General features: G+C 50.8%; 4 protein-coding genes and 1 pseudogene across 4 annotated transcripts; 4 read left to right on the forward strand and 1 right to left on the reverse strand.

Moving 5' to 3' along the window:
• Nucleotides 1–4,594: 4,594 nt before the first annotated feature.
• On the forward strand, nucleotides 4,595–6,764 carry LOC100906090 (long-chain fatty acid transport protein 1 pseudogene; annotated as a pseudogene).
• Nucleotides 6,765–7,321: 557 nt separating this feature from the next.
• LOC100907337 (ctenidin-1) lies at nucleotides 7,322–7,794 on the reverse strand. The gene has a single exon (XM_003748398.2). It carries the CDS (start codon nucleotides 7,769–7,771, stop codon nucleotides 7,322–7,324), a length of 450 nt encoding a protein of 149 aa, XP_003748446.1. The 5' UTR covers nucleotides 7,772–7,794.
• A 3,622-nt stretch (nucleotides 7,795–11,416) lies between these two features.
• On the forward strand, nucleotides 11,417–11,914 carry LOC108864917 (acanthoscurrin-1-like). The gene has a single exon (XM_018641382.1). It carries the CDS (start codon nucleotides 11,417–11,419, stop codon nucleotides 11,912–11,914), a length of 498 nt encoding a protein of 165 aa, XP_018496898.1.
• A 7,989-nt stretch (nucleotides 11,915–19,903) lies between these two features.
• LOC100906236 (uncharacterized) lies at nucleotides 19,904–21,251 on the forward strand. Its single transcript, XM_003748306.2, has 4 exons — nucleotides 19,904–20,139; nucleotides 20,256–20,524; nucleotides 20,774–20,907; nucleotides 21,017–21,251. Exons 1-4 carry the CDS (start codon nucleotides 20,117–20,119, stop codon nucleotides 21,104–21,106), a joined length of 516 nt encoding a protein of 171 aa, XP_003748354.2. The 5' UTR covers nucleotides 19,904–20,116; the 3' UTR covers nucleotides 21,107–21,251.
• Nucleotides 21,252–22,071: 820 nt separating this feature from the next.
• Nucleotides 22,072–23,630, forward strand: LOC100906380 (uncharacterized). The gene is made up of 4 exons (XM_003748307.2): nucleotides 22,072–22,164; nucleotides 22,433–22,675; nucleotides 22,994–23,130; nucleotides 23,294–23,630. Exons 1-4 carry the CDS (start codon nucleotides 22,146–22,148, stop codon nucleotides 23,312–23,314), a joined length of 420 nt encoding a protein of 139 aa, XP_003748355.1. The 5' UTR covers nucleotides 22,072–22,145; the 3' UTR covers nucleotides 23,315–23,630.
• The last annotated feature ends 1,094 nt before the right edge of the window (nucleotides 23,631–24,724 follow it).

Raw genomic sequence — 24,724 nt, forward strand, 5'->3', positions numbered from 1 at the left:
ATGTAGGAGCCATGGCCGTGTCACGGTGTCTTTTGCACATACAAATAATGATGTTTTTCACGTGACGGACCGATCATGGAATCAATCACGAAAACAGAAATGATAATTATCATGACGGAGGAGAGACATTGATGTGTAATACCCGTTAGCAACTCAGGCAATTGATCTACGTAATAATTCTTGTATAGCTTTGATATCGAATTCTAGAGATTAGGAGACTCGGGGGACAAGTCTTTTCCACGACTCGAACCCACCGGATAACCAAACGTTGGGATTAATTCATTGGCCACAGACTTGATTTCGCCTCGGTAGTACCGAATGAAAGACGAGTACCTACATACCATGGCGGGTTACTTTCGAAAACATCAGCTTTAAAATGGGCCGTCGTTTTCGTGGTTTCGGGAGTCACGAACGAACGCTCTTCTAGGTGCTTGAATTCTACTTCCTGACGCTCGATTATTATTGATTGCGTCTATAGTAATTGCGAAGATGGTTGTTATACCACTTTTATTACTTCCGGCGATCTCTGTCGCCGTCGAGTTTAAAGTCTGTCATCCCTCTCTACTGAACGTTGCCCGACGAAGAGCACCGATGCCGATAGCGACATCGGTGAGCAGATAGATGTTTACTTCGAAAGTTTCACGGAGATCGCGGGACGCAAAGCTGCTCGGCAGGTTCTTCTGGTTGTCATCGAACGTCTCCCGGTGCTTTTTCTCCACTGATGTTACATGAGAATTCTATTTTTGATTATAAAATTGCCATCATCAAACCTCTTCCCTCCTCCTCCTCTGGGGAGAACCGGTCTACATTTGATGGACGTTTCTGTTCAGATCTATTCTGATCTAACGCGGTTGTTCGCTTTCCTTGGTGACCAATTTATTGTGAGGGGTTATGCGAAAGTGGCAAAGAAAACTCATCTCAGAAATGACTCCCAGGCAGGTTGCTTCCCTTAGAAGGGAGACCGAGAGAGTTCTCTCTAACCGGACCTTTCATTTCTATGGCTATGAAGCCGCGCAGGAGGTGTGCCGGCGGTTCTCGGACCAGAGTTAATCGCTCCTAGGAATCATACTTTAGGGCCTCAGATATCAGCCTTCAAATTCAGTTTTCCACCGGACCTGCCTGAGGAGCCACAGATAATGATATGATAGAACAAATTATTCGGGACGACAAATGTCGCCAGTTGTTGTGGACGTTCGAAGTGGTCTGAAGTTATCGTTTGACCAGGTCGGATGGAACGACAATGGGGCGAGTTGAAATTGTAGACGGATCCCGGAAGGAGAACTCCGATCGGTTAGCGAGACTGTAAAAGATGAGGAGATTTATGCTTAAAGCAATTTGTGGCTTCGCATACGTAGGCCATGAAGACGTGATATATCGTGTGACCTCCAAACCGAATAAAAACCGCTGTTGAGTTCTTCTTTCTTGATGCTTCAACTCTTCGTTACCTAGTGGCGCGTCCGAGGGAAAGACTACCTAGTATTATGGGAGTCGAGGACCCGAACTCACATTCGGCCGCTTTCTCCACTTCGATAATATTGATCCCAATGTCGCAATTAGCACCGTCCACTTCTTATTATCGTGAGCTCGAATGAGGAACACATGAAGCTCATCCACATGAAGTTTCATGCCGATCCAATACTGGGCAGTCAGCGAAGCACATGCCGAGCACCTGGAACACTCATCATGACTCGGAAAGCTCCATAAGCCGTTGTAGCTCGAGATGCATTTCGATTGCGATCACCGGAATTGCGCCGTACGAAGACCACGTGATGAATCATTCTAGGGTGAGCCCACAATCGAGTCGCGACCTTGTCCTCGACCTCTGACCTGAGCCTGAGGTGAGGGAATCGCACACCCGGCATCCTGACGGGGCGCCTCATAAACAGATAAGTCGGTCGACTCTTTTTGTTCTTTCGTCACCGGAGACGCTTCCATGGCTCGGGGACCCATAGACCTTGGGTTGCCCGCTGCTTTTGTCGTTTGCGATTTTTTCGAGAAAACAGCGGTATTTGCATTCTGTGCAGCTCATCAGCCGGTAATATCCGTCCGGGCACGGTTTCATATATTCACGGGACGCAAAAATATAGTATTGTGCTGTCCAGTGTATTCTATTGCTACGTCTACTAGCCCTCGCTTCCCCTTCACAATCATCCCGAGGTTAACCTATGGAGCTCTCCCGTTAATCTTGCGATGCTCCTCCACAATAGAGTCACTGATCACCGGCACGTGGTTGGAAGAGTACCGTGGGAAGGGGTTCGTGGGGCGCATAAACTCGCTCCTGACTTTGTATTTTAGAGTTCGTTACAAAATTCGTATATGAGCGAGTCCTCGGAGCAAGTTCATTCTATCGATGGAGAGTCTGATCGAGACTCAGATCCCTCCCGCTGAGAGTTCAGATTTTTCGGCTCGTATCCCGACGTTTCGAATAATTTCGATCGCTGTTAGAAAACAGTCTGAAACAGTCTCATCTTGCAGAAGTAGGGAGCGAGCCAAGACTGATTCCGCTAGATATCGCAAGGACACACACTGAAGAGATCGGTGTCCGCTTCTACTTGCCAGCGGCTCATGTCGGGCGTCTCCCGGCGTGCTGTCGTAAGTGCGGAACAATAGCAAGCGGATGCTCAAAGATCCCTTGAATCATCGAGCATGATGATTCGACCAAGCCATCAATGTTTATTCCGAGAGAAAGGACTCCTCGCGCGTTCGAGGCTGTCAGTACTTCCGAGATAAGATAGCCTACCACGTTTAATACGCTCCCGAAGGGTCCGCTCGAAGTGCAGTATTTCCCAGATGCGAGGATATCTCCCAATCAGTGGGATCAAGGTTTCAAGGTAAGTCAGCTCATACGGAAAATGCTCCCTCGGAGAAGCATTCCTTCGCGAGCTTGGTCGCGACAGCGACAAGTAGAGACTGGCTCGGGACCGGAAATTCGCGATACGTCGGAACCGAAAGCTCACCGATGACGGGCCAGCGGCGTGGCATTGAATGGAAAGCGATTGAAACACGCTGGAGAGCTGACGGAATACCCTTGCGTTCTGTAGGGAGCTGCGTCCCGGAGATATTTCTATCGAAGACTTCTTGAAGGACGTCGAACTAGAGCTCGGAGCTCTAGTTCTGCTTCTCCCCGACAGGTAGATTTACCATTCCAGAGAGATTAAGGCCGAAGCTCAGTGAGTTTCCTCGATCTCTACTCGCCTGACTCAGATGATCGGTCAGCCGCGACCTAAGAAGATCAGAAGAGTTTGAGCTCTCCTGACAAACCCACGTCACCTTACTGACGGAAGTGTCCGTCACGGAACCTTTCGAGGTCCCCGAAGTCGGAACGCTCTTTGTCTCAGATACTCGGGATCGGATATTTCCCTTGTTTGCAGCGAGGAGGAGCCAACACCGCTTGCGAAATCGTGTATCGGACGCCGTTCCCCGCATTCGATGATAGGGTCGAGGGAGTGCCAAACGAAGTCACGCCGGGGGGCTGAAGACGAGACTTCTCTCGAAAACTCCTCAGTTCTAACTCAGAGCCATAGCATAAGTCATAGAGCTGTTTTCGTAGTCCGGGGGGCTTGCTATTTTGATGCATGAGGGAAACTCTGTCTACATGCTGCCTGTATAAAAATATATTGTTGTGAAAGTTACCGCCGAGAAGCCTCTCAGATTCAGGAAATTCTGGAGCCGGAATCGCCGAGCTCCGGCTGATATCTTATAATCAGAAATCGCCGGAAAAGAGGGATAACTTCCCAGTCTTTGAAGATCGACCCGGAGCCGGACAAACGTACGGGAAAATCTTTCCATCGTGAGCCAGACTCTGCTCTACATATGATTGTATGGGTAACTTGGGAGTCCGAAATCAACCTTGCGACGATTGAAATGGAGCGAGCACCCGCAGGATTGAACGAGTACACAAGGAAGTAGCCTGTCCTGATTCCTGGTCGATCATGCTCGAATATCCGGTGCTGGTGTCGCTGACCAGGGATCCTGCCCCGAGAATGAGAAAGCCAGGAGCGAGTTCCCCGCTTGCTCTGCGCGATTTTTGGCTAAGTTGGGGTGGTCTCCAAGCGATGATCTTCGATCGTTGAGACTCTTTTCTTTAGAAGCGAGCCTCCTCGCGTTATGCTGCGGCCCGAATACGGTGAGTCCGAATTAGTCGAAATCTTGTCGTGACGTCACCGCCGCTTCGGGGAACCGAGATCAGCCTCTCCTGGAAATCAATGTTCGGAGAGAAGAGGCGCGATAGTCGGTGCAGCCTTCCAACCATGGAAATCGTCCAATATCAAGCCATTCCGCGGTCTCAATCCGTAATTAGGAATCGAAGAATGAGCTCTCGTCGCCAGCTCTTTGGAAGATTCTCTGCCCTAGAAGCAGGTTTCGACCGTTCCATCGAAACCTTTCTGAGCTTTGAGTAGCCGAGTTTCAGTTTGTATCAACGTATCGCATGATTAGTCGGGCAGCACTCGCTGCGCCGATGATCGTCAGTAGGTGAGTGAGTGATTCACTTGAGCTCGACTTGGCATGGAGAGACAAAAGATACAGCCTTTGAACCGTCAGTGGAAATGGAAAAGATATAACAACGCATGTGGACCGGCCGTTCTCCGACAGTTTGCCGACAGTCGGTCGCGCGCTTGTCGTGAACAATGTCAGCCCTCCTGGAAAACACGTCCCGGAGGTCCCTTCTGGGGTTCCTGACATTGAGTGTCATCGGAATCCTTCATTCGACATGGCTGGGCCTGTTGTCATCGTTCATTGTGTACACGCTGCTGGGAGGCTACAAGAAACTGCGGATTATCGCCAAGACATCCAAACGAGATTGCACCGCGGCTCTCAGGTTTTTCCGTGCTCATTGGGCCATCAACGGTCTGTGGGGGTACGCCCGGAGCAACTCGACCGTGCCGATGGTTTTCAAGAGGACCTGCAACCGCCATCCGGACAAAGTGATGTTGGTCGGCGAGAACCGAGAGTGGACCTTCCGTCAAGTGGATGAATTCTCCAATAAGGTAGCGATGACTTTCCTGAAGCTCGGATTCCGCGCCGGCGACGATGTGGCGCTATACATGGAGAACCGACCAGAGTACCTGATGCTGTGGCTGGGCCTGAGCAAAATCGGGGTCGTCACTGCTCTTATCAACCACAATCTGAAATCGGTCCCTCTGGCCCATTGCATCAACGTGGTCAACGCGAAGGCCGTGATTTTCAGCACGATCATGGCTAAGAACGTTCTCGACACCGAAGACAATCTCCGAGCTAAGAACCCAAACATCCAGATGCTGTGCTACGGCGAAAAAGGCGATTTTGGCTCGGTCGAAGTGACCATGGTGCAGCCATTGATCGAGAGCGCTCAGAACAAAGCCCCGTCGTTCCGGGGCAGCATAAACGATAAGCTAGTCTACATCTATACCTCTGGAACCACAGGACTACCCAAAGCGGCAATTATCAAGCACCTCCGATTCATTTTCATGACGGTCGGAATCACGAAAATGATGCCCGTCTACAACGATGACGTCATGTATCTCAGTCTTCCGCTGTACCACGCTGCCGGAGGCATCCTCGGTGCCGGTCAACTCATCATTGTCGGCGCAACTGGAGTCGTCGCCCCCAAGTTCACCGCCTCCAGATACTGGGAGGATTGCGCGAAGTACAAATGCACCGTTTCCCAGTATATCGGTGAAATATGCCGGTACTTGTTGTCACAACCGGAGAAGAAGTCCGATCGGGGCCACAAGATTCGAATGATGTTCGGAAACGGTCTCCGACCGCAAATCTGGGAGGAGTTCCAAACTCGTTTCGGAATCAAAGACATCCGCGAGCTCTATGGATCGACCGAGGGGAACTCGAATTTGATCAACATCGACAACAGAGTCGGAGCCGTAGGTTTCCTCCCGTCGATCGGAAAGATCATCCCGAGCGTGTCGGAACGAATCTATCCGGTCAGGCTCATTCGCATCGACGAAAACACCGGCTTGCCGCTGAGGAACCGTCACGGCCTCTGCATACCGTCTTCGCCTGGGGAAACTGGAGAAATGGTCGGTCTCATCCAGAATTCCAGCATTCACAAGTTCGACGGATACGTCGATCAGGGCGCGACGAGTAAAAAGCTCTATCGTGATGTTTTCCACAAAGGCGATATCGCCTTCTCTTCCGGTGATCTCCTCATGCAGGACGAATACGGCTATCTGTACTTCAAAGACCGCACCGGAGACACTTTCAGATGGAAAGGGGAGAACGTTTCGACTTCCGAAGTCGAAGGAATCCTTTCGAAGGCGGTCGGACTCTCTGACGTTGTCGTTTACGGCGTCGAGGTTCCCGGATGTGAAGGTAAAGCTGGAATGGCAGCCATTCTGGATCCGGAGAGGAAAGTCGACTTGAATAAAATGCTCAAGGACGCCTCGGGAATGTTGCCAGCTTACGCGATGCCCCTGTTTGTTCGATTGCTCAAAGAAGTCGACGCAACTGGAACCTACAAGCTCAAGAAGACGGACCTCGTCAAAGAGACGTATGATATCGAAAAGACATCGGATCCGATTTACTTCCTCGATCTCATTCAGAAGAAGTACGTTCTGCTGACCGAGGAAATCTCCGACAAGATCCAACAGCGTCAAGTCAAAGTCTGAATCAGCGGAGAGAGCACCACACTATGCAGAAGGAGTTATTTGTGAATGAATGCAATCATCTGACAAACGTAAATGGTGTACATAAAATCTCATTAGTCGTCGACGAGAATGTGAGAGGTGATTTTCATCCTCTCGATAAAGGTGTGTATGACGATAACGTCTCTCTCTCCCTTCGTTTTGATTATTATAGATTTCAAAATATATTGACGGCTGATAGAGAGCCTAGGAATTCAGGCTTCATATGTCGCTTCGCTGCCATTCATAGATGCAGAGACAAAATGATAGATATTGTCTGGGGGCATTAATTTAAGGGTCCGAGATCCAGCAATCATCACCATACATACATAATGAATTAAATTTCAATATAGAGAGTCGATAACGATCGAACGACCATTTTTTCGGGGCATCGGGTTTTTGGGGCAATGGGTTTTTGGGGCAGTGGGTGCACACCCCTCGGTCACCCGAAGCGGATCGACGGAGAATGGAGAAAGTTTTATTTCTGAATTCCCCTTTTGAGCTCGAATGACGAAAGTCCTCGTTATAATCAGCATTGAACGAGGATGAAATGACAGCTAAATATTATGTAGGTCAAGTCAAGAAAAGCTTTATTGTTTGTACATTTGAGTTCTATATACAGTTCTCGTGTGTGTTGTTCCTTAGCCGTGACCGAAAGTGGATTGAAAAACAGCTAGAGCGCGAATCCGGGATCACTCGCCGAATCACCATCCTCCTCCACCTCCTCCTCCTCCTCCGGACCAACCTCCTTGACCTCCTCCGTGACCTCCTCCGCCTCCGCCTCCGCCCTTGATGATGATCACCTTGCTCGTTCCACCCCCTCCACCACCTCCTCCGGTTCTTGAGAGGATCTGACCCCCGGCGCTTGTGGTGGAGATCTTATGGACGGATTTTATCTCTTGTGTGGGGCCAGAGATTGTGTACGAGGCTCCTCCGCCACTTCCCGCTAGGTTTCCGTGAGAGGCTCCCCCGCCGAGCAGGCGAGACAAACCGACCGCTGAGAGGGCGGCCGCGTCCTCATCGGCTCCGCTGTTTCCACCGTGTCCGCCTCCTCCACCGCCGTGGCCTCCGCCACCGTAGCCTCCGCCTCCTCCTCCGAGGAAACCTGCCGAAGTCACGGCTACGAGCATCGACACCACTACAAACGACTTCATCGCTTGACCGTCACTTTCTGAAGATTATTGTGCTTGATCCGTGCAGTTTGCGTTAAATACTTCACCGGGCAAGGGGTCGGAGGCAAGGAGGGTCCTGTTGACCGAACGCTGAACACCGTCGACCGTCTCTCGCCATCGCTACGGATACTCGTCAATATGTGCATTTTTGCAGTTCTGGCACCGTGGAATTATGAAACCGCAACGGTCGTAACCCCAACACGTTCGATGACAATTCCAACCGCCAGCTGTAGGGCCTTCATCGATGGAGAGCCCGGTAGACTCATGGTTCGCCATCCTGTGACCGTCCCCAGTGACCGTCGCCGAACCGCCCATCGCGTGATGCAGGCGGTCACAGATCGCCACTACGCCGCGGCGGTGCAATGATGGTCGCAGTTGATTGCCGAAATGGAAGCTGCTGATCGACTTTGTTTATCGCCCTGATCTATATCTGTCCAGACGATGACCAGCTCAGTCATTCAAACATTTCCGAACTTTGATATGGTGGCACAATTAATGATATAATAGTTCCGCGCCCTAATAATAGAAATCGCCTTAGCGTGTCATATCTCTCGTGTTCACACCGATATTATGCATGCTGATCACCCGGGAGCTTTGCGTCGGGAGAAAATCGTCTCGGTGCGAAATGTCACGCGATTCTCCATGATGGGGAGTTGTGATGTCTTCTGGGGAATCTCCCGATTGGAAATATTGGGTTATTCTGTAGGTGTCGTGGCTTATCGAAGAAGCAGGTGACAGCGTAAAACATTTCAGCATTGCCCCGAATCCGCATTCTGATTTTCGCAAGGATTACTCTGGTGTTTATTACTTGTTTACGAACGGATGATAAACACTTGTTTCGGATTCCGGTGAATGGAATACGAAAAGGAGCCATACGGTGTCGACTCTGTCAGCGGTAAATTTCTCTGGATTGTCCGTCAAATCTTTCGGCCGATATATATGTAGATAGATAGATTAGTAGACTGTGTGTGCTCGTTGTAACTATTGCGCGAAGGAGCTCAAAAGTCGAACGCATAGCACGAGGGCTTTCGTTCATGCTCGATTCATTTGTTGTGGTCTATTTGTCAATATTTATTATAGCACGAGCGGGAGGTTCGGTAGACGGGGCGACCGCGATAATGGATTGGAGAATGAAGACTCTGGGCGTTGTTGAAAGATTGAGAACTCGTGATGATTATGATGATATCAGACAAAAATCTTCTAACTACCGTTGTCGTCATCGCTGGCATTGTCGTTACTATTAAAAACATCGTCGAGATATCGCAACGCCCGTTCGCGGATGGTGGCGTTGCCTCCATCGATAGCGTCGCTGTCTGTGAGGTCAAACAACGAGCTCGCCATTGAACGTAAATCCCCATACGTCTTTGGTTTAGTTTATGCTTTTCGATTAACGTAACACGTCGACGCCGCGAGAAGCCCCCACTGTCTTGCGTAGAACCGTAGCAACAGTGTAAGCGACAAGGTTGCGTGATTGTAGTCTTTGCAATTGAAACAATCGTATAAGAGAATAATAGATGTAGCTCAATAATTTTCATTGTCGTCACGGCAAACGGCGCTCCCATTAAACTCGTCAATTCTATGATGAGGAACGAGAGAACCTCGTTCCAGCCTCCAGCGTTGTTTGATTCCTTTTCGGCTCCTCGTTGCTCATCGGTGCCCCGTCCGCAGGCCATCGTATCAGAAAATCTTCTGCCATCCGATACCAATGATGTACAGGGTCCCGACGCGTGTGAGCTCAATTATTTGTTAGAGGTCAGCGATCGGAGAGGTACATCCCGTTCTCCATGGCGTTCCCTGATCTGATTCTCTGAGCGGCGAGAAGTTCGAAAGATCCCCTCCTTCTGGGCTCTTTCTCATCGCCGCTCCCTAAAATCGATGCGCCGTTTTCGCAACATTCCGACTGAAGGAGCTAGCGTCTTCCAGAAGAATTGCATCCCATCCGAATTGTACTGGGCTGTGAAGAGAATCGTGTCTAGATAGGAATATAGCTGGATGTCTGGCCTTGTCCGGATTACTGGGGGGACGGATTCAATGCATATGAGCTGCGGCCCGAGTCGACCCTTGGAGAGGGCGAGTTTGGGAACGCTCGCGATATTCAGAACCTCAGATAGAGCATATGGCGCCGGCGTCTTCATGACTAGGAGTTCTAGCCTCCGAGGAGAAATTCGAACACGGCAGAAGCCGGAGCTCTGGAGCGTCTAGTGATTCATTAGGAGCAGGAGTTCTCGAGAGAGACTATCCGAATGCTATGCTCACTGCATGAACGATTTCCGAAGATCAGACTCTCGTTCCTCGTTCGCCGCCAGTGCGCCTCGTACCCAAGGGAGATTTGGTGCTTTCATGGAGGGAGTCTCCGATGTCCGCGCTCCGGGCGACGATGGATTCTGTGGACCTGACACTCCTTGAGAGACAGTGTCAGGATTGGGAACTTGAGTAACCGAATCCAAATGAACGAAATTAAGAGGCCTCTCGAACGACTCGAGAAAGCATGCGACGGCTGCCGGGAGTGATTAGCGCTTTCGACCGGATAGCTGTTCGCTCAAGGGGGACCTCTTCATTTGGGCCTGATGGGGAATGTGTGTGAACTGTGAATACGCCCCCGGTGATTGACCGAAGAACCTCGCCGTGACGAATGATTCGAACTTAAGCGGATGGAACCTGATTAATATCATGGGTATGCCCCGTCTCGCATCCAGGCACATGATGAATGGGCATCAAGAAATATCTCTGGAATATACCATAGAGAACACGTAATTTTATTGTTGTTCTAATTCATATGTTGGGAGAGCATGATCCGGTTGATCGGATCCGATCGTGCAGTGAGAAATGCGGCTCAGAAGACTCTGTCACATAGATCCAGACGTGACGCCCGAGGAGTTCCCATAGAAGCCCCCTGCACAGGAGAAAAATCGCCGACTTGGACTCGGTGTGGGACTTCGAGGATGAGTCGGGGAGATGGTCACGGCACCGACATTCGGAGTTGATGACCATGTTGAGGTTATGCAGTCATGAAATTCCCGATACGGTTCGTGATCAACGCCAGGCTCAGAGGGTAGCGAACCGCTAACGGATGCAACATTCTTCGGCTGGACCTCGAGCGAGATCCTCTGAAGCAAGAGTTCCGTTGCTCTTCCGCCCCCCGAATTTTTTCGACTTCGCAGCCTCGAGTGCCGAGGATATTCGTTCCGGAGACGTTTAACTTCAAGGGGCTGCTACGCCACAGCCGTCAGAAGTAGAAGCATCTGTGAAGCCGGGGGCCTTCGCAAGACATCTAAACTCATTGCGCAGATTTGGAGTCCCGGAATCTCTGAGAATTTCAGACGAATCGGAAGTTCTTGGTTCCAAAATATTCAATGGACCCTCGAATGCTGCAAAGGTCAGTTCCACACATCGAGCTCCATCGGGAGAGCGATGTTCATTCCTGAAACCTGGAGTAGTCAGAAGCATGCCATCAGCGATAACGAACAACAGCATCCGAAACGAGGCAGCGGGTGGGGGTGAGACGCACCTGCGCGTTAGAAAAAAAGGGTCGGCGAGCCGCTGAATAAAAAGCAGCCACGGCAGCTCCATTGTACATTGCGAAGAAGATCATCATCAGTTCCTGTGTTAACGACATCTCGGCGCACCATGAAAAACTTCGTGGCCGCAACATTAGCCCTGGTCACAGTCGTCGCGGTTCAAGCCGGTGATATCGGTGGTGGAGGCGGCGGCGGTGGTTATGGTGGAGGATACGGAGGAGGTCACGGAGGCGGCGGTGGCTCGGCGAAAATTCTCATCATCAAAGGCGGCGGAGGTGGTGGCGGTGGGGGATCCCTGACGGTCTCGGGGCCGTCTCACGTGATCAAAACCATCCACCAGGTCAGAACGATCGACAGCGGAGGTCAGATTCTCTCGAAGTCCGGAGGAGGGGGCGGAGGTCAGGCTAAGGTGCTAGTCGCTAGAGTGGCCGGAACCGCGTCAATCCAACATGGCTCGCTCGGAGGCGGCGGCGGTGGACACGGTGGGTGGTCTGGAGGTGGAGGCGGTGGCGGATGGTCCGCGGGAGGGAGCGGTGGAGGCGGATGGTCCGCGGGTGGAAGCGGTGGAGGCGGATGGTCCGCTGGTGGAAGCAGTGGAGGATGGTGATTTGACCAACGTCAGGATTCCCATGCTCGATGATGAGCTGTGAACTTTAATAATGTATATTTGAGGAGGGAGAGAGCTCCCTATGTTGAAGCCACGCTGCTGCGAGCGTCTGTAAATAAAATGTATCGATAGAGTACTTTCGCGTTTTCCCTCCTTCCGGGGAGCATGGCCCCAGAGGAAACACTGGCATACTGGCACGTTTCGAAGTTCTTCGCCTCGAATCCGACTTGGACAGATACGCGATTTCTGTCACTCTTCGGCAGAAAAGCGTCCCAAACGCCGGCGTCTTCGGTAATCCATTCTAACTCTTCATTCCGTCTCGCTCCATTCTGGATGGAATGTCACAAGGCCAGCGTCCTGGGTTTGCATCGGAATCAAGTTCGAGACCGTCTCCGGAGTCAGGGCATTATCGCATGCATGTGGCCCGTGAGCCGCGGGTTTTGCTTCCGTGCGCGGTTTGGTTCGAGGTTCGTGGTCTCTGTGATGATTGAATGGATTCTGAGGGGATATAAAGCGTTCCTCTTCTTGACTGTCTAAGTTTCGAGAGGACTACACGTTCGTTGAACAGGCGACATGAATCTTCTCGAGACGCGCCACCTTGCGATCTCCTGCTTATACGTGGCACGGCCGTTGTCGAAGGATGCTCCTCACCGGGGAATCTATACCTCTCATCGAGGAGGGACTCGATCAGACAGATATTTCCAAACTCCACCTCCTGAGCGGCCGCGGGACCAGAGTTGATGCCGGAAAGCACTCTCATTCTGACTTCGGTGGTCCCGCCGGAGCTACCGATCGAGCTGTCTCTCGTCGTTAATTATTCTCTGCTTTGGCGAAACTCGGAATTTTCTGGACAGAGGCATTCCGGATCCCATCCGCCGGAACAGTGAAGATCTCCTGCTTCGACGAAACCGGAAGCCTTACGTCCGACAAAATGCGAATCGACGGTTTCGCTCGAATCGGCGGGACGTCGTACCAGACAAAGACTCTTCGATTGAAATAAGAGGTCGATTAACCTATACAATCCGTAAATGAAGCAAAATCGCAAAATCAGCGTTCAAAGCATTCCAGGTATCAGTACTTATCACAGTTTCATTCACAGAGAATACAGAGCGCACATATAATGATGGGCTTCTACTCTGCGAGGGTATGATGCTTGACCAGGCACCTCTCGGATTGCCGCAAACTCTTTGCCATTCGGAGGGAAAAAGAGTCACCCCGTACATCGCGGAGGAGCGGAATACACGCGCAGAGGCTCACAAGGGTCCGTGTTTTTTCGTCGAGGGTTGCGTCTCGCATTTTTCTATCAATCCGTATCTAGGAATAGCTCAGTCAGTGATCGTTTCCCTCGTACCCATTGAATCGCAATCAGAAATCTCCGCTCCTGTTCGCTCAAAGACAGTTCCATCATAGTTGCAAGATGGCCGAAATGACGCCGTGGCCGAGTTGACGCCGCGGCCGGTTTGACGTGCACCGCCTTTTTGCTGAGATCGACGTCAAGGATTTTCCCCAGGAAAAAATTGCATACATATGAACAGATCTGAGCGGCTCTCTCTACTTACACCACAGATTTACCGCGATGAGCGTTACAATCACTAGGCCGAGAGTGCAGACTCCTCCGATAGCCGTAGGTATCACCCAAAGTTTCTGAAAAAGTAATCCGTGAACCAACCATGTCGACCTGGAGTGGGCTGATGGAGTTCCAGTTTTTCTGTCGTTATTGAAAACAGCTTACTTACGAACTTAAAAAGAGTCGACTTACCGTATTCCTTGCTTGCTATGTTTTATCTAATGCCTATTCCTGCTGCTGTAGACGCCGACGTCGTCGAAGACCACCAAGCCCATGGAAATCACGGCCCTGAGAGAGAAAGATCAGAAGACAATGAAGATTGAGTAGTTATGACGATCCACAAGAGAGATGGAGCGATGCATCTACATTTTCCCAGGAGGGGAGGCAGTCCGGGTTAATCTCGGAATTGTCGACATGCGGAACGCAAAACGATAAATATTGAAAAGTGTATCGAGCGTTCTGATAAGAATGACGGGAGGGATCACTGCGGAGAAGAGTTATGTTGTACCTTGGCATTTCCGATATTTTCCACGAAGTAATTCAACGTGGTCGCTCCAGCGCACATGATCTGGAGTCTCTCGCGCGGCAACGTTGAGTCTTCGCGGAGTTCGATTCTCATAACAATTTTGTCTCCAGGCACCGAAATCCTCAAGAATTGTTGCAATTCCATATTCGACTGAGAATCTAACGTTCTTCCCGTGGTCCCGGAAGAGAATGATGCTCCTTCGTTTAATGGCCCGATTGGATAGAGAAGACTGGAGACGTCAGATGTAGGCAAGCTAACCAGTAGCCGGGGAGGGAACTCAAGTCAGACACAGGAGTTTCAAAACTGGCAGTCGATTCTTAGAGAACGCGAGAGCAGGATATTTACAGACGAGGAAATATCGATCGCGTTTTGAGAAGATTGAAGCGACCTATCCGCATGCGGAATGAAGCGGGCGGCAACGGCAGCTAACGGAGCTCTCGTCTGGAGAAAGAGCGTGTCATTTTTGGAAGTTCCGTTTGCTCCATCGGCGAGGGCGAACGACGAGTCGCGCTCATAGTTCTCATCCTGGTCGGGCGATGCTCCCTTCGAAAGCATTCAGATACTCTCGACGCGACAAGCGACTCTCCGAAGGCATGGAAGTAACTAGGTCTCAGACTCCGGCATGAAGTCGGTTCCGGTCGAAATTGTTCCGCATAGTCCATATGCCGCGATTGTCGAGCAGGTGAAACGTCAGGCTCTTCCCTTGCAAAGACGCATCCCGGTATCCGGGCTCCTTTAGCGTGAGCTACAATCCCGGCGGGGTCCTATCCCCACAGCCGGCTAATATTTTTACTCCCGAAGAGCAGAATCATCTATCGACGGGTCGCATCGACTTTCATCAAGAGTCCCGAGCGAGGGGCGCTAGCTCATTCAAGCCCATCCCAGAGCTCCGCGACGGGGAAAACTTGGCGGATTCAGGACTCCTCAATCAGGATCAGCTGTCCTCGTGGACTCGCTCAGAGCCCTAATTTCACGTTGCGCGGAGTACGCTGGAACACTTACCGCTGCGAGAGCTCGTAGAAGTACACAGCATACGAGAGTGAGTACCACAAATCGGGATGAATTTTTCGTTGCGATTTGCCATCAATCAAGTTTTATCAATCGGAACGGTTTTGCGGTAGCAATTTCTTGGGAGACCAGGATCTAGGGACTACAAACAGGGTCTTCCATAGGGTTCAGGATCATGCTACAGTGTGAGAATTTGCAAGTCATGGTTTTGTGAATCTCTGTTCCAGAATTCTCTGTATTTCGCTCATTGGCTCGACGCAAACGCGATGGGCAGGGTGACTGAACTCCAAGTTTTTTATTCCAGATGAGACCGCGTCCACCGGGGGAAAACCCTCCGCAATCGACATCGCAAGACGCGGAGGGGGGGGATCCGAAGAGCGATCCGAAGAGCGAGGCCCAAGAAACTGGGAGAGAGTACCTAATTCCTCATCTTCCTCGTAAATCCATAACCTGATCCAGCAGAGACGTCGGAGAGAAAATAATCTCTGCATGCGACGTCGGTCGAGCGGAAAGTTTTTAATTTTGCCGCTTAGGCGGACGACGCCATCTGTTCTCAAAGTCAGAAGTACTCATCGCTACCCATTCGGTCGCGGTGCGCTCGAAGGGACGCCTGGATGATCCCGAAAAAATCGCCAAAGCAGCATTCCGAGTGGGAGTCACCATCGATGCTCCCATAATCCTCACCATCCGCCTGGTGTCTGATTTCAGGGCCGCGGTTCTAGCTCCGACATGATTTGATTCCAAGACATGTATCTCGACGCGTTCTGGGTCATTTAACATCGATTTACTGATTCGACGACCGCCTGGCGACGTCTGCACCCTGCATCGGCTGACGGCAGAGCGTTAGACGCATTCATGGCGCGTGGAATCAAGTACGACCGGAATCTCTGCTGGTGGACTGGTGCCCGAGGATCTGTGGCTCTTGCGTCGCCCGACATGTCTCCGGTGTTGCGAGCATATGTATCTCGCTCCCCGCATGTTGACCGGTAGCATCGAATTGTTGACCGAAGCATTGATGGCAATTCCATCACACATTCCAGGGGCCGTCTCGGGCCATTAAACGTCACGAGGGAGGAGAAGCAATCAATCAATTGTCACCACGTTTCAGCCCGAATATCTGAGGTCGCTCGTCGAGGGAAGCGACGCTCTCTGCTTTCTCCCATCTTACCGAACCCGCTTGACATATCGGCCGAAAGACACAGTACAGATGCAAATTTCGCAAAGTGAGAATAGGGTTATTCGAGTCTTCTCTCGGTCAACAGTTGAAGATGCAATCATCCCTCAGGTCATAGCACAAGCTCTCAATCATGAACGCGCACAAACACAGAGGTAAGGCGATCAGCAACAAATGGAAGGCCACGAGCAGATGTCGGAGACTGACGGTCGGGCTGGATTGCAAGTCTAGATTAAATTGACTTTCCCCATAGCAACGTTGAAGGCGAACCCCCTGAGGGTTCTCGTACCACGCGGCGCAATCGTCAGCAGAGAGTGTTTCAGACAACTGAAGATTTTCCAGATACTCTCTCTTGCTTTTCGAGAAGGACGTGTGGGAGGCACTATAGTTGAAACCGTATGTTGCCAAGAGGTTCGCTAATTTCCAAAAACCCAGTGTTATCTGAACTCTGACGGATTTCGTTACCGCCGGAGTGGGGAGGAGTCTGGAGCTATTATCCTTCATGATTCGTGTTATGAAGCCCTCGATCAGATGCTGCAAAGTCGAATAGTCGGCTTTTGCCAAGAGCAGGTCCTGACTCCGACTCAAATTGAATTTATGGCTGTTCTCTTTGAGGACCCCGATCGATTTCCTGAAAGTTTCATCGACGCTCACTCGAGTATCGGGCTTCACAATGAAGTCACAGGATTGATCTTTGTTTAGAGCTTGCCATTCTTCGAACTCCACCAGGACACGTTTCAGCATTACCGACGGTACGGGCACACTGTAGAATGGGAATCTCGACAGCGTGCTCCCCTGGAGACGATCCAGGACATCGCCTTTCTGGCATAGGGCTCTGTTCTTCTGCACGGCGTTCAGAACAAGGTCCCACCTGACCTTATCTGATCTTTGATGACCTTGCTCATCGTAGTAGTATTTCACCAGCAGAGCTCTGTGTTCGGTGCGGGAATCGCTGGCGGCCGGGGCCCTGGGATCGACGAAAGTCGCGCATTCGGCCACTTCTTCAATCGCACCCGGGATGCCGCTCAATTCACGCAGAAGATTGGCGCGGAATGTTTGGGCTGGTACCTGAAGAAAAAGTATCCAGAGTCCGATAGTGAGAACGTAGACCACTTGATTTTTGCCCCGCTTCGGGAGTTCCACCACCGCGACCATCGTGAGGAGGAGATATCCGATAACGTTCAAGGGAGCATTGGTGGAGACCACTCGCAAAATCAGACTGATCAGCGTCGCTAAACCCAGGATGAGCGCTGCGAAAATCCATTCCATCGGCGATGTCATGGCGGTCAGTCTCACATTCTCGTCGGGCGCGACTGCAATCGCTCTCAGCGCTGAGGTTTCGAGCAGCATGAACTTCATGAAAGGCGCAACAGCATCGAGATCCGTGGCGTCTGATATGTAGTAAACAGACAGGCTTTTCGTATCGTTGTTGACGTCGTATTGAGAGATGAGCGACACGTAGATATCTTTGATCTCTATGTCCACGATGATTTCTCTTGGCTTAAGGAGATCGATGGCTTGGAGTTCGAACAAGGCTTTCTCGATGTCAGCCTGAGTGAGAAAAGACAGACCGGGAATGAGGGAAAAACCTCGCATAAAAACTTTGAAGAACATTATGTCTGACGGGACGATCGAACTGAAGACGCCGGTGTCTTCGATCTCGTGGATGAACAATGATAGCGTGCTGAAAATAATTTGCTGCTGGTTGATGCAGTTCAGGATTCCGAACATGAGTTTAATCCCGCGGATCCCTAACAGGTTCGGCAGCAGGGCGCATCTCTGCGCCTCATTGTTGATGAAGTAGAAAAGAGCTTTGCTTCGGACATCGAAAAACTGCGCTCGGGACAGCGCGATCTGAGCGAAGAGGATCACTTCTTCGAAAGACGGATAATTTCGATTTGATCCGAACAATGGGAAACCGACTAAGCGCGGCTCACAGAGAGCGAACAGTAGGCGGGCTCCACTGTATGGGGTGAAAGGGGTCCCAGACTTATTAGAGAAAGCCCTCAGGGTCTCGGTCACGAGATCCTTGCGGAACTCTGCGGCACTGTGTCTGTTCAATGATTGGTACAGTGTTATTGGATATTTCTCGATGATTGAACGATTCAAACCGCAGTTGATATCTATAAGCGTGAGAATATTCCCCGAAGCTCCACTGGAACTCACGTAGAAATTTATAGCGCGATCGTAATAGCCCCACTGGCGCGAAGGATTTGGAGTCTTCGAGATAATATCGTCGGTCCACCACGCTGACTCAGCGACGAAGATTGATGACACGAAAACCACGGCCTCGTAAGAAGAAAAGATCATCGTTAGACGTGGACGCTTCACGACGGTGTCGATATTTGTTCGCTCGATTGAGTCCATTCGGTCCCTGTGGAGAGTGTTTTCCAAGTGCTTCGATCATCATGTAGTGGGAGGAGACTCCGGAGAGAGCACTTACAGGCCGCGTTCAAAGATCAATAGTCAATTGTAAGACTCGGAGTCCCTGACTTGAATGGACCGAGAAAGCATTCCCGAGCCCCCACAGGAGTCTTCCCTGACTATTTCGCCGCAATCTCATTCGTCGCATTTCCTACGATATAACCTTTTGTTCCCTGTTGATGCGCGACTCTTCTCTCGGCGAACGCTCGCCGGATTCTCTTGCGGGGATGAACCCCACCTCCCCGAATACTGGAGGCTGATTCCCATTTCGAGCCTTGCGACCACTTTCAGGAGTTCCTTCGACCTTGCAGAAAGAAAATGTCAGTCTTTCGGATAGATTCTACTCGGAGCTCATCCGAGCCAGCCCCGCTTCCCACGGAAGTTCTGGAATCCGCGAAGAAAGTATCTAGTAATTATGGATGGATCAGATGGATGATGATATGATATTGTCTCTGCGTGCAGTCTTCTCATGATTCAAGCCTGAAGTAATCTTATATCAGCATACAATACGCTTTGTCACTGTTGGCGGCTTAAGCGGGCGTTCACGAGCAGTGACTTGATGTACCATCCGAACTTGTGCGGATGGGATATCCAAAACGGCGCGAGAAGGCATGCCGCTTGATACACATCTGCTGAATCGACCCTTTCGGATCGAGAGCTTCCTCGAGCTAGCTCAATCGACCACTGAGCTTATTTCCAGGCCGCATGACTCATGGAGTCGCTTGTGGAGGGAAGAGTTCTCTAAGATCGCCCTTCAAGAGCAGATCCTTGTCAGGGGGAGAGGCTTCTGGAGATGAATCATGATGCGGTCGTTCAGAATGCAATGTCGCATCCTGAGTTCAGTAAGGCAAGGTCCCGCGGTTCCCCGCGGATTTCTTGAACGAAAAGCCTTTTCCTGGTGCTACATGCTTATCCTACATAGGATGCGTATTTGCGTGTGGCATCCTTTACCCGAATGACAAGGACGCCCATTCGGCGACACGCATCAAGAGCAGGAGCAGAGGACTCACCGTTCACCATGCCTAGATGGTGAGGAACAAGGTGAGAGGAGGGATGCTAAGCTTCGAGCTCCGATCACTCTCGTGAGCGCGGTGCGACTGAAATGTCGACCGCAGCGTTCTGGACATATCTCGGTTAGACGACTCCCCCCTCCTCTTAATCTGTAAAGTCATCAAATAATGATATCCTAAGTTAGGCGAAGACTTATCCAAGGAGCAAAGACTTTTATAAAGCCTGCACAGCACACCCGCGAACACTGGACCCCATTATGGCTTGTTTACGACCAGGCAGACTTGGAAGTGTGCTTTCCTAGCGGAGACTCCCTTAGTTTGCTCTATCGTACGAACGCAGCGTTAAACAACTCGCCGAGGCTTCCGCCTAACGCGGTCTGAGACGAGTCCCTGCGAACGTGAGTGTCCTCCGTGCGGTGCATCGAGAGATCTGAGGCATAATGTGAGTCAGAAAGCTCCAAAACTGGTCTTTCATGCTTAAGCCCTCCTACCAATGATTTCCGTCAAGTTGTTTGGGTGAGAATGGCGGGATCCCATTGTTTGACAATGAGTGCTGACAGTGAACAAGCTCATGGTTTCGCGGATCCATTGCCTCTTCGTGGAAAATCTACTTAGAAAATGTTCCCCAACAGACGTGAAGGCAAGCTCAGCAGAGAGATGAGGCTCATGAAGTGGATGCAGGAGGGAGCTCTCGAAACCTCTGAGATTCCATATCGTCATGATCGGCTCGGATTGCCTAGACGGATGAGCTGGACCTTGGGATTCACGCTGGCCGTTCTGGCTTTCATTTGTCTTTTGAGTGGAGCGATCCTGACCGCAATTGTGTTCACCGAAGTGAGACCTCCGACTGCTGACGAAAATTATAACCGTTATCTCGGATCAGACTACCGGAGGATCATCGGTGAGTAGTATCGGATAGGTGTTAGGAGTGCTGCCCGATGTGACGCACCCGAGTGCGATTGGGGACTCTCCCCTGAGAATGGTTCCCGGCTCCGTCTGAGCTCGGAATCAGAAGTACCATTCATCTGAAAGGACTTCGGATCTAGGTTGCGAAATTGCGATATATCAAGCTATTGAGGGAGATCCCTGAGAAACGAACAGTGGTCGATCCGATTCAGTAATGGAACTGAAATCCGAAAAATTATTCAAGGACCGATTTTAATGATCATGTCACTTGTGCTCATCGTGACTGGGCTCATTTGCGTGGTGTTCCGGAGGATATCTCACCTACGGGACAAAGAGTACATGGCTATTTACCAACAACAGGTCTACTCTCAGCGACAGGTGAGTTTGTAAAGTGGGAGAGCGATCCAGAATGCCATTAGGTTGCTTAGGAAAGATCTCGAATGCACGATATCCTCATGGACCTGAGCTGATCCATTCCTGATTACAGCCTGACTATTCCTCACGCGGTCCCCAGAGACCGCAACAACGACAGCCAGATCAGCGAAGTGATTCCATGGAGAGCGTTTCGACGCGATGAGCGCGCAAATCCAGAGCGAAAAGCATCTGCCATCATGAAATTACCCGCGAACGCGCAGAGAATTACTGTAGATTCCTCTGTATATATGGAACTCGAAATTGGTTCTCAAAATGAAAAAAGAAAACGTCGCTTACAGTAAACATCTCGAAGACGGAAGTCATCATCTTAGCCTGAGGTAGATGTCGATAATTTCAAGTGATCATTGCTTGACTCAACATTCTCTCTAGTACGAGCATTCTTTCGGGAGTAATAAGTCCGTGAATCACGGCGAACAATAATACCTGCTCGACCGAGTGTGGACTTTGGAACGAGAGGCCCCGTCACTGCCAGGTCAGCGCGAATTCGCTCAAACGAACGCGGCGGAAATCGCACGGAAGTGCTGAACGTCAAAATCTTCTCGCAGTACTATTCGCTACATCGAGTCCTCGGCGTAGAACCACCGAGCATCGGCGGGAAAACCCGATCCAGTTCCGGACGCTCTGGAATTCTCAGATTCCCCGAGGGGTCAGAATTGAATTCTGTGAATGGCTTGGGACCCTGGTCCCCTCGAGAAATAATGATTGCATTCCGCTATCCACGGACACCGAGCGGGATGAGGATTTGGGAAGATTGACCGACGGGGAAAACTTTGGCCATGCCATTCCTCCTAACATGCCGACAGAAAAGTTGATGCTGATCCCAGCTGTCAATTCCGGGACGTCGCGGGAATCTACCCAAGAAAGGGCGGCGACGGCGCAAGAAGCGTTGAGATGGCGTTGCAGCGGCCGCGCAGGAGTCATAATCCCTCTCCCGTTAACAGTCAGAGCTGTAGGAAATACTACACCCTTGAATCGTCTACGGCTCTCTAGCGCCAAAGACATTTGTTCACCTTTACCGTAGTGTTCCCGGGTATCGGCAACGCCTCCCATTGTTCCCAATCTCGCGAGTTCTTTCTCAGCGTCGATCGTTTCCCGCGGGACCTCCTTGAGCAGCAAATCGTAAGTGAAGATCTTTCAAGAAATCTCATTCGATCTGTAGTGTCTGTTCGACCCTAAGCATCATGGGGAAGGAAAGTTTGGGTATGTCAAGACTTCCTCCATGCACGCGGAACTCGCAAGGAGGAGCAGATCTGACCCAATTATGGAAACTTGATATGTGCAGTCTCGAGCCGTTTCCGACTCGAGCCTCGGGGAAACTTTTCCTCTTTCCGGGGTGTTTTCTCTCAAGATCCTCCTTGTTGAAGTGAATTGCCGATGTTGATTCCGTCAGCTGTAATCAAGTGCGCAATGCAACCTCTCAGCTGAAAAAGCTTCCGCAGGGAGCCTGATTCGATATCGTCCATTTCAGCAAGCGCGATGAAGCTCGACATGTCGGCGGACAGCATCACGGTGTCGCGGATTCCGTTTCGACACAATCGTGTAGGGAGTATTCGATACATCGTTCTGCTCGCAGGGTGCTTAGTGTCTTTGGCGCTTGTGCTCTTGATCGCCGGTGCAATCATGACGGCCCTCATATTCACTGAGGTTCGACCGCCCACGGCGGACGAAAATTACAACAGATACCTCGGATCGGATTGGCGCAGCGTCATCGGTGAGTAGAGCTCAATTAGCGACGGGAAACATCACGGGAAAAGGGTCCCGACCCGAGATCTACCGTGCTGCTTCATGAGATGAGTAGCCAAGGGCCACCTGGAAGGGTCCAGATTGGTTTACAAATGCCACTTGTGTCATCGTTCCTAAGTCGAATGTGGAAGAATATGACGAGAGAGCGGGATATCAGGCGTCACTCCTCCCGGAGACGTCGTATAGCTTCCCCGCTCCGAGTTGGAATATAAAAATCACCCGTCTTGTCGGATTTGAGGGAAGCAAAATCGAGTAGTTCTATATGTTTCGTTTCTGATTCTTACAGGTCCTCTGATGATGGGCATGGCCGGTTTCATGGTCATAATGGGCTGCGTTCTGACTGTAATGGGTTATAGGTCTGCCGCTGAAGATCGCCGCTTGATATTCGCAATGCAGAAGGCAGCTGAGATGGACACGTTCACGGTGCGCGAAACCTTTCGATTTTTCTCGGAACTCACGAATATTATTGGAATTCAAGAAGATTCCGTCGAGATGACTCTATGACACAACGTCGGATGACTAATACACACGGTGACGGAATTTCTCTCTCCATTCCGATGAATGCTTAGCCTGCTCTCCATTCCAGGACGACGGAGAATTCAGATGAGTGGGCCGGCTAATCAGCGCTGTCTACCACCTGACGATTTCATACTCTCAAACCCGCCACAACCCACCGTGGAACTCGTGAGAATGGAGCCAACGTGTAGAATCGGGAGCCTGGAGAATGAATGTTGATGGAAAAATCAAAACCCAGCGAGCCAAAGCAATTCCAGGTGAATTCATCCTCATCCCTCGAAATCGAATATCCTCGGCGAACCTGTATAGAAATTATAGTCTGTTCGCGCATCATGTTCTCGCATACTCGGCCCGTCATCACATTATGTAAATAAATGAGTTTTCACTTAATATTTAATCGGAACGAAGATCGAATTTCAGAATTCGTACATTTAAAACCAAGCGGCCATCCTGGGCAAGCTCTATCCGAATGCGCCAGAATGAATCAAGTATGAGTAGAGACGCTATATGACCGGACATTTTTTTTGCCAAAACCGGGCAGTGTTCGGACGGACAATATTGCGAGAAGCGGACACCAGAATCGGAAATTCTTACTCTCGTTCCCTTATATACTTTTGTTTGGTGTTCAGCCTCCTTGATGTGCCTGCTTAGCTCATCACAGGCGTTACCGAGGTGAGAGTTCGGTCCGAATTCCGTCGCTTGATGGACTCTTCTCCCCTCACATGTCGATTTGAACCTCTGAAACCGGTCAATCGCTGCGAAAAAGCCTGTAAAAGCAGACATCTTCCCTGTTTCGGCCGAAAACCGGACAATCCGGCCGGACAAGCACCTGTCCGGTCATGTAGCGTCTCCAAGTATGAGCCATGAGGTCAGCATGGAGACAGTGGACATTAGTCATGAATGCTCGTAGACGATTCTCCGGGTGAGAATCGATTGCGAGCGCCCGGCCCGCTGCAGCCGATGAACATTTCTTCGAAATTCAATTCCCGCCCCCGAGCCCTTGTCACAGAGAAGAGGCCGAGGGTGGATAGCGAGGCTCGCAAGCAGGTCCTCCGGGGGATATGAGTCTGGAGCTCTTTAGTTTTTCAGAGAATAATGGAATTCCTGTCCTCGAACTCCGTTCGATCTAATCAGGTGCTGCGAGGTTCGGACTAGGTCTCACCTCAAGCACGCCTAAGGCTCCGGACCCTTCACCGGAGGGCATGCTACATAGACTCATCCGTCCAGCAGCGATCTCGACTGCAAACTTTCGCTCTTCATCCTCCTGATTCTTGGAGGGAGTCAGAATTGAATCTCATGTGTGGGGGAGGGGCGTCTCGCAAAGAATCTACCTTTCACGTCATCAGCGACTCTCTCAACCTCTCTAGATCGGAATGATCCCATCGACCGCGCAATGTTTCGGAGGGCCAGTCTTTCGAATAGATCTCCCTGGGAAAGCTGAGACCGTGACGACCATTCCTTGAATTTTTTGGCCCGAATCCCTCTTCAATTTATATCCAGG

Source organism: Galendromus occidentalis, unplaced genomic scaffold (genome assembly GCF_000255335.2).
Source record: "Galendromus occidentalis unplaced genomic scaffold, Mocc_1.1 scf7180000077530, whole genome shotgun sequence".
In the NCBI taxonomy this organism is placed as follows: domain Eukaryota; kingdom Metazoa; phylum Arthropoda; class Arachnida; order Mesostigmata; family Phytoseiidae; genus Galendromus; species Galendromus occidentalis.

Excerpts from the sequence above, each read along its gene's own strand:
- LOC100907337 (XM_003748398.2), bottom strand. The coding sequence starts at position 7,771 with ATGAAGTCGTTTGTAGTGGTGTCGATGCTCGTAGCCGTGACTTCGGCA.
- LOC108864917 (XM_018641382.1), top strand. The coding sequence starts at position 11,417 with ATGAAAAACTTCGTGGCCGCAACATTAGCCCTGGTCACAGTCGTCGCG.
- LOC100906236 (XM_003748306.2), top strand. The coding sequence starts at position 20,117 with ATGATTTCCGTCAAGTTGTTTGG. Across the intron at positions 20,525-20,773 it reads AGACTACCGGAGGATCATCG|GACCGATTTTAATGATCATG; the intron begins GTGAGTAGTATC and ends AAATTATTCAAG. Across the intron at positions 20,908-21,016 it reads AGGTCTACTCTCAGCGACAG|CCTGACTATTCCTCACGCGG; the intron begins GTGAGTTTGTAA and ends TCCTGATTACAG.
- LOC100906380 (XM_003748307.2), top strand. Across the intron at positions 22,676-22,993 it reads GGATTGGCGCAGCGTCATCG|GTCCTCTGATGATGGGCATG; the intron begins GTGAGTAGAGCT and ends TGATTCTTACAG. Across the intron at positions 23,131-23,293 it reads CTGAGATGGACACGTTCACG|GACGACGGAGAATTCAGATG; the intron begins GTGCGCGAAACC and ends TCTCCATTCCAG.